Raw genomic sequence first — 8,646 nt, 5'->3', positions numbered from 1 at the left:
ATATATATATATATATATATATACATATATAAATCCACTTCATCTTATTTAACATATTGCTACGTTACGTTATAATATTTCTTTGTTGATCCTTTTTAGCGTTTGTGAAAAAGGTGGATATATGAGATGCTATGGTCCAGGATGCACAACACGTGGTAAGTGGTCATTCGATCAATTCTGATAGTAAATGATTATAATGAGTTATATGTGCACAGCACCTACCGGCAACACTACTAACTATTACTACTGCTACTTACTATTAATAATAATAATAATAATAATAATAATAATAATAATAATAGTAATAATAATAATATTAAGGTGATAATCATCATCATTACTGTCATAATTATCATCACTCATTGAGGCTGACTTAGCCCTATTCCTCGCAATATCATGAAATAAGGCTTTGTTTGAGCTTTTTGCACACTGCAAAGCTTACTAAGCACTAGTACAAATTAGTGTTCAATGGGGAATATGAAAAATACGTGGAGGGTAATGATGACATCGCGATTGACTTATAATAGTGATTAAGTAGTTCAATAAACCTTATTCAATTATTTTGATGTATGTAATCACTTGCGAATTTTTTTTCGCATGTATTTGAGTACATACTGAATATTCAGTACGATAACACGTCAGGCAGGACAAAACATCACTCCTATGATATTTTCCTGACGCAAAGACATATTGAAATAACATTGCAGTACCCATTGCCAGGGGCGGATTTAGGGTGGGGCGGCCCGGCACTTTTGGAAGGCAAAAGAAAGAAAAAAAATAAAGAAAAAGGAAAAGATGATAGCCCAGAACGCCTCAAATGTTATTTCCAGGCGTCTAGAACACAAACATTTCGCGGGGGCATGCCCCCGGACCCCCTAGGGTAGATCGAACCAACTTTCGGCCCCCTTTAGCCCCCCCCCCCCTTTGGACAAGATGTGTATAAGAGACAGTCTCTGGATCCACCCCTGGTTGCTTCTTGGGAATAGGAATCAACACTAGTCACCAACTGCAAGCTCGGTGCCCTAGTGCTTATGACACCAGGCTATAATATCTGGAGGTCATGGGTTTGATTCCCCCAAGTATTTAGGAACGTACTGAGTATTCAGTACGATAAGACGTCAGCTAGGGTAAAACACCACTCCTATGAAAACCTTATTTAAGTTAAATTATAAAAAGAAATGTGTATGTTTTAATTGTGTTTTTAAATAATTAGATTAGTACCCTAGGTCTATTGAATTTTTGTGATTAATTGGAAAAACAACTTCGGCTATGATAAAGACTCAATTCACATCCAAAATATTTTTTGTTTGTTTTAGTGACCACAGAGAAAGAACCAACCACTCTTGAGCCAACTACATACAAGCCGACCACTCATGAGCCAACGACACAGCAACCAACTACAGCATGTTCATGTCCACCAGAATACCACATGTGTGACTGCAATAGCTGTATTCCAAATGAGAATGTCTGCGACAATGTGATACACTGTCCAGATGGTTCTGATGAGAGGGATTGTCCATGTATAGACAACGCCGGTGTGGCAAGAGAGGTAAATAATACATTACCTCTTTTAGTGCCTGTGTACACGCTATACGAAAATGATATTTAAAACTTTTATTTTGTTTTATCTTCAAACAACGCGCTTAGTTTTATGTTGATTTTCTAGAAATAATTTGAATTGGAATTTTTATTGAGAGAGCGGAATGTCAAAAAAGGAAAGGCCTGTGCGTGCACTGAACCATTGATATCCTTTCCGATACTTTGGTCTTAGTCTATTCCTGCTCTCCTTGTATTATAATAATGTATGACATTTATAAATTATGTGTGCAGTAGTGCCATGTGCATATTAAAAATGCAGTACACCCTTTGAATATTACATTGGGATTATCTCTCCGTGTTCAGCCTGACCTACCACTAGGAGGGCTTGCTAAAAGTAAGTCCTGAGACATTTGAAACCAACCAACCAATAAGTTTTATCAAGCATAGTATACTTTATTTTGCAGCATGATGAGTGGTATTGGGAGTCGCAATGCAAACATTGTCGTTGTATAAATGGAGAAACAGTCTGCAACAAAACATGCACAGTATTATGTGATCAGGTAAGGTTGAAAACAAAATTAATTAACTGTATATGTGGCACAGTTGTTAAAATCTTGTCTTTCAATCAAAAATGGTTGTAAGCTGGATGGCTGATACGCAAGTTATTATTTTATTACGACATTCGAAAAAAAGATAATGCCATTGGAATTTTGTGCACTAGTGCCTGTCGAAAAGTTGTACAAACCAGTCATATAATAAATTAGCTTTGTGCAAAATAAAAGAAGATAATGATAATCATATAGAGTACCACAGTCGTGTCGTCACGACGCCAGGTGGCGCTCTCTGGCTCTCTCTCTCTTATTAATAAGTCCATGATTTTACCATCAAAATGTACTAAAAATACAAAAACTCGAATTATATTAGTTATCGAACACACATTTAATCATCAATTATAATTTACAAAGTAAAAGTGAGATACAACATCTTAATAATTAAGTTAGAAATTGGGATCAATGGTTTGTCAGTGGAAAAAATGGCGCCCGGTTGGACCCATTTTGCAACGATAGCAACGGAGTAGTACCACGCGGTATCGTGACGTAGCACTGTAATACTCTATAGTGTACATTACACCAATTAGTAGTGGTGTTGATAGATTATAACGATTTTTACATAGGCCTAAATGGACCGAATAGGACCAAGTTTTCGTTAGCACAACTTTTTAAACTAAGCAAACTAGGATCTCAAATCTGTTTACTTTCTATATTTACTTCAGTCATCAATTCTCAAAACTTATGAAGATAATGAAGATAAATGCTGTGAATGTATACCAGGTAAGTGAAACATTTCTATGAATATATATTAAAATATGAAATTATTTTCTGAAATTAATAAAATGAAGTTCAAAATAAGAATCACTCTGTCCAGTTACAGAGTATAAGCAAAAGTATAGAACTGCCAGAGGTCCGACTTTTAAGGTTTCGTTGGAACGTAATCCTACTTTAAAAAAGTAATATCACGAGCCAGAGGGCGTCATTAAAAAGGTGAGTTTCGAACTCTATTCCAATCAAAGATCTTATAATTACAAGATCTTTGACTGGAATTTTAATAGGGCGCCCCCTATTGCGTAGTAGTACTTTTTCATTGTGTGCAAACAAAATCAGGGCAGTCGGACTCTCGTAATTTAATTCTACACTTTTTGATATACGCATATAAGCCGTCATTAATTATCATATCTCCATAATTTACCATACGTCTTCTCTAAGCTTCCTTGCATAACAATATATTATTCTGTATTTCAGTGACAACAGTTGTAACCACCACTGTACAGACAACATCAGAGCGTAATTGTTTTTAATTGTTTTTGTTCTTGATTATTTTTTATCTAAATGGTAGAGTTTGACACTTGTTGATTTGTGTAATTTAGTGGACAGTTTAAATGAAAGCTACAGGTCTATCACTGGCAACTTGTGTATGCTATAAATGTAGGCCTATGTTGATATATTGTGATTTTAGTTGTGTGCCTGTAGTGATACATATTTATTTTATATAAACTTAAACTCTCCGTAGCGTAATTTTTGACTTCATTATTTACCTTTTAAAATATTTTCTGAAGATAATTTTAAAACATCTTATTTCTTAGAATTTCCACATTAATTCAAAATATCCTTTGAGTATTTTCCAATAATGGCACCACAGCATTGAATATAATTACACTTGCAAAATATTATGCTCTTTTGTTGCATTTCCCATGTATTTTCGAAATGATTGACGTGATAATGAGTCGTTCTTGTATAATTATCTTCTCACAATATTCATATAATTCAATATTTTAGATTAAATTGGTGGTATGATGTGTGTAATTAACAAAATATCTGTGTTCGTTATTTTCACAACAAATATCGTACATACCAACATTACCTTGCTACTATGAAGATAATATTATTTACCTGTGTCATCTTATAATTCATAGCTTGCAACTGCAACTGTATTGGTAACTGTGATGGCAGTGACACGTGCGATCCACGTGCAGCATGTGGCGCTCATTGCAGTGCATCTTGTGAAGAGGGTTACACATGGAATGGAGAGCATTGTTTTAAGCCCCCTACTGGATGTTCTTGCTACCACAATGGCACAACTTATGAGGTATACTATACATAATTTTTTTCTGTTAAAAAAAAATTAATTTGGTTTATTGTTCTGCGTCGGTTATCGTGCCCCATGTGTTATAACCTACCACCACAACATTGATACAATTAAGCCAATATAGACTAAATTACAAGTATAAAATATACAAATATTGATTGATTTTGAGTGCAATGGGAAGATTATTAGTTGAAAGAGAAAATGTTACATCGAGGCAGAGTTTATGTCATACACTTTAAACAGATTCTTGTCATTACAAATGATAAGATTACAAGGAGATTGACACAAATAAAAAATAATTATTAAATGTTCTAAACCTAATGAAAAGTATCTATTTAGTTATACTATTGTATATTTTCGACTGTATAATCCACACATTTTTTCAGTCTGGGAATTGGACGTTCTATTAGCCATTAGATTACAGCTATGTCTTCGTAGCAAGGTGCGCCTTTAATATGAAAGGTCTCAGGTTCAATAATGCACGGGGATACCAGGGGCGGATTTGGGGGGGGGGCCCGGCCCGGCCCCGGCCCCCCTTTGGGAGGTAAAAAAAAGAAAAAAAAAAGAAAAAAAGAGAGAAAAAGAAAAAAATGATAGCCCAGAATGCCTCAAATGTTATGTTCGGGCGTCTAGAACACAAAATTTTCGCGGGGGAATGCCCCGGACTCCCTACGACAGTGTTGTCTCAATCGGCCCAACTTTCGGCCCCCTTTCCGCCCCCCCCCCCTTTTGGACATTTCTGGATCCGCCCCTGGATACAACACGTTTTTCGTGCTTATAAATATAAGCTTCTTAATAATACTTTTAATAGTTATAATTCATCTCGTATTAGATGTTTTGACATCCAGTATGGTTTTATTACTTGCTGTAAGTGTTTTAGTTAACACAAATAAACGTTTAGAAGTACTTATAGGCCACCGGCTGTAAATCAGAAAAGGCCTAGAAAATGGATTTCGTTTAGTTGACTATAGTAAATATTGTTAATTAAACATGTTTCCCATACTATACTAAAAGTCCTTCCATAAAATCTCAAGACGGTTTTCACAACGACCCCCATCAAAGTTAGCCCCTCCTACCAAAAACATAACTTTTTAGGGTGGCTACATTTGGGTAGACATATCTTCTCAAATTGCTAACCAAATGTCATCATAATTTTTATGTGGGTAGTCACACACAGAAAAAAAATTGAACCAACAAAAGTAATCCTACGTTAAATGAATTTAACTGAAAAAGTGTAATTTATTTGTGTACTTTTGACATTTTTGGTGTCTGTAGCCATTTTTGAATAGTAATATCTGCTTAATTACAGCAAAAATGTTAACTTGCATAAATAAACAGATATTGAAGGAGTGCAACTATAAATGTGTGATTTGTTCATTTTCAATTGCTAATATTGTTGTTCGGGGACCTTTTTCGAAGAGTAATGTTCTTGATTATTAACCATATGTAATAATATTTCTAGAGGTAGTTGTGTGGCTTGTGAACACATTATGTGCGATCAGTGGTGTAACGATTATGTGTCCTGTGCGGCAGCACGCAGGCCTCCTTTCCCACCTAAGGCCGCCGAAGGAGCTCCCCCATAGGGTTCATGATCATGATCCAAAATGAGAGCTCTGTTTATACACAACATAATGTGTCTCTGACCACTCTGTTGTGACATCGACTGTAGGACATCATATTTTATCTAGCGGTGGATTAAAGGGGTAACTGTCGTCCATTCCCCCACTTACTAAATTTGTCCAATTTTAGTGCCATTTCCGGCCATCATCCACAAAATGTGCCACATTAAAAAATGTTCTGGCCACCTCGGGCCCAACTATGGTGGGGAGTCAGAGGAAATCAACCAGTCATTTAATTTTGTGAAACTATCTTCTAATGTACTGTACCAGAATTTAGCTTAACAGCTAAAGGTGTTCAAGTTGTGTGTATAATGTGTACAGTGTGTGTAATGTACATTACACACACTGTTTCATTTACATTATACAGTGCAACAGCGAAAATATTTGCTTTAATAAATTAACACTATAAGCAATTCAGATATGGCATATTGGTTAAAATGATACAGATGCAAAATATAAATTTCTGATAAATATTCCTGTACATTAAACTTCCTTAATAATAGTCATATTTTTCCTTTAACAACTTTAAGAAAAAATACATTTTGTTACAAAATACTTGGTGAATGTACACATATAGTAGAGGTCATTGTTCTCTATTAGTTTTTAATTAGGCCATGTAAAATAAAATAATTATTTAGCATCCCCTCCCTACCATCAGAAAAGCCACCGACCCGATGTTTTATAACTTTTTTTACATAACACTCACAAACTCCATTTAATATAGGTTTGTTTACCACCCGTCCGCACGCTAGCATTACATTTCTATGCTCTATGTTGTTCACAATATACTGTAGCCACATGGCATCCATGATGCCTGTTGTGTTGGAGTGAATTGAGCGCAATTATATAGGTAAAGTTTCTTCTTCTTTGCTTTGCAGTTTTTTCCTTGCGACACCCTTTTTTTCATGTTCGATGTGAGAAAAAAAAAATCAAAAACCTCCCTCCCTACCATGAAAATTGATAACATAAGGATGCTAACCAATGTTTACTCTAAAATGAGTTTTGGCAGGTAGTACTATTTTCTAAAAGGAACCATTAAATAAAATTATTAAAAAGTAAATCAATTCCTATAAATAACTTAAAAATCATTAAAGCATATTTTACCTGATGAAATGAAAATCGCATAACTTCAAAATCATTATATATGTGATCATTGAAGTTTGTATTATTATATGTCTTCGTAGGAAGGGGCGGTATGGGAATATGGAAATTGCTACTCTTGTGTTTGCCGAGAATATAGGGCTGACTGTGAGCCTAGCTGTAACATCAGGTCATGTGATGAAGTAAGTGGTAATGAGACAATGTATAAGGGTTGCTTAATCTACCCTTCCCAAATTTGTGTTTGATTTCGGCAAAGACTACTGCAACAAAATATTGTGGAATAACACCATCAATATTCAGTACAATGTCGAGAATAAGTCGCTGTCACCCACAGAATGTGCTCCCAGAATAAATAAAAAAATAAACTAAACTTTAAACAGAAAAAATGAAATGCCGAAGCTTTATGTATGTGGGTCCGATGTGATAGAATAAATACAACTGAAATTAGATCTAAAGTATGTTTAAAAAAAGTTATATTATATTATATATTAAGTCATAGACGATTGATATTTAAAATATACATATGTTCAACTATTTATGTTCTATTAGGGATCTCATCTTGTGGAAGGACTTGAAAACACTTGCTGTTATTGCGAACCAATCAGTAAGTTATGTTTGTAATGATTATTTAAAATTAAAGCATGTTTGATCCTTTTATTTGAATATCTATGGATTCATATTAAAGAGTAATAATGTTTTAAACTTAAGAAATATTGTAATTTCGAAATTATGTTTTGGTTGAACAATTTTTAAAATTATTTTTCGATGTGATGAGGAATGTATAATTAGAATACTCAAATAATGGTAAAAACGGGGTTTCGGGCATAGCCTATTAACGAAAAATTTCTTTAAAACAATTGTTTAAAAAAACTGTTCTTGGCGAGGCATACCATTAAATGTTACATTTTGAAATCAATCAGATTCGCCACTACAATTACGTGTTAAGTTATTTTGTTTTCAAACAATATTAATTTCTTTTAAAACAGCTACCGTTGTAACAACAACTGTAACCACAACACAAATTACAACTCCACGTAAGTAATGTCGTGTTTATATTTCTGTCACATAACAGTTAAGGGTAGAATTTACCTCTCCTTGTCGTTGATTTATGTTGATATGTGGGAAAATGATGACTGTCCCCCTTGGTCATAGCGTCTTTTTAGGCTATTTGGAAAATGCATAAGTAGGACGAGTAGGGTGGTACCCCACTACTGGTTCTGATAGCTACCATGGTAGCTGGCGCCGGTTTACTGGGTTGCAGAGACGCGAAATAACACTTAAATATAATTTAACTCAACTATATATATTTAACGAGCTACTCGTGTCCACACATTGTAGCGCATTGGTATAATGCGTTATATTATGTTTAAATAAATGTACATTTACTTCTTTCAGATCCTTGTCTTGAGGGTATTGTGGAATTGTCGAGCAAAGTAGATCTGGAGTTTTCGAGTGTATTGGAATCACTACAACAAACACCTAACTTAGGTCATTTTGACAGCTTAGCATGGAGCCCTACTAGTATTGATGAGAGCCCGTTTTTTGATTATCATTTGAGCAGTACGGAAAATGTTATCACAGGCTTGAAAATCCGTGGTGACCTTAGCGGTGCACATGTAACTTCTCTTACAATTGGAGCTTACCATGATTTTGACCAATTATTTTTAAAGGTATAATTTTAAATTATGTTTGTGCGTGGGCCTGGATGATATGTTCATGAAATATATATATATATATATATATA

At 34.6% G+C, this 8,646-nt stretch overlaps 1 protein-coding gene across 1 annotated transcript in view; it reads left to right on the top strand.

Annotated features, from left to right (window-relative positions):
* The window catches only part of LOC117101440, a 41,304-nt gene that overhangs the window by 17,892 nt on the left and 14,766 nt on the right, over positions 1–8,646 (top strand). Inside the window, exons 26-35 of the mRNA XM_033241418.1 lie at positions 100–155; positions 1,317–1,549; positions 2,004–2,099; positions 2,813–2,870; positions 3,339–3,380; positions 4,010–4,182; positions 6,986–7,084; positions 7,452–7,506; positions 7,889–7,936; positions 8,298–8,572. Coding sequence (XP_033097309.1) covers positions 100–155; positions 1,317–1,549; positions 2,004–2,099; positions 2,813–2,870; positions 3,339–3,380; positions 4,010–4,182; positions 6,986–7,084; positions 7,452–7,506; positions 7,889–7,936; positions 8,298–8,572 — 1,135 coding nt within the window. The remainder of the gene's footprint in view (positions 1–99; positions 156–1,316; positions 1,550–2,003; positions 2,100–2,812; positions 2,871–3,338; positions 3,381–4,009; positions 4,183–6,985; positions 7,085–7,451; positions 7,507–7,888; positions 7,937–8,297; positions 8,573–8,646) is intronic.

Source organism: Anneissia japonica, unplaced genomic scaffold (assembly GCF_011630105.1).
Source record: "Anneissia japonica isolate Jap-2015-1 unplaced genomic scaffold, ASM1163010v1 scaffold287782_len627234_cov183, whole genome shotgun sequence".
NCBI classification, from domain to species: domain Eukaryota; kingdom Metazoa; phylum Echinodermata; class Crinoidea; order Comatulida; family Comatulidae; genus Anneissia; species Anneissia japonica.
The sequence above is the reverse complement of the archived record's forward strand: the minus strand, read 5'-3'. Positions and strand labels throughout refer to the sequence as shown.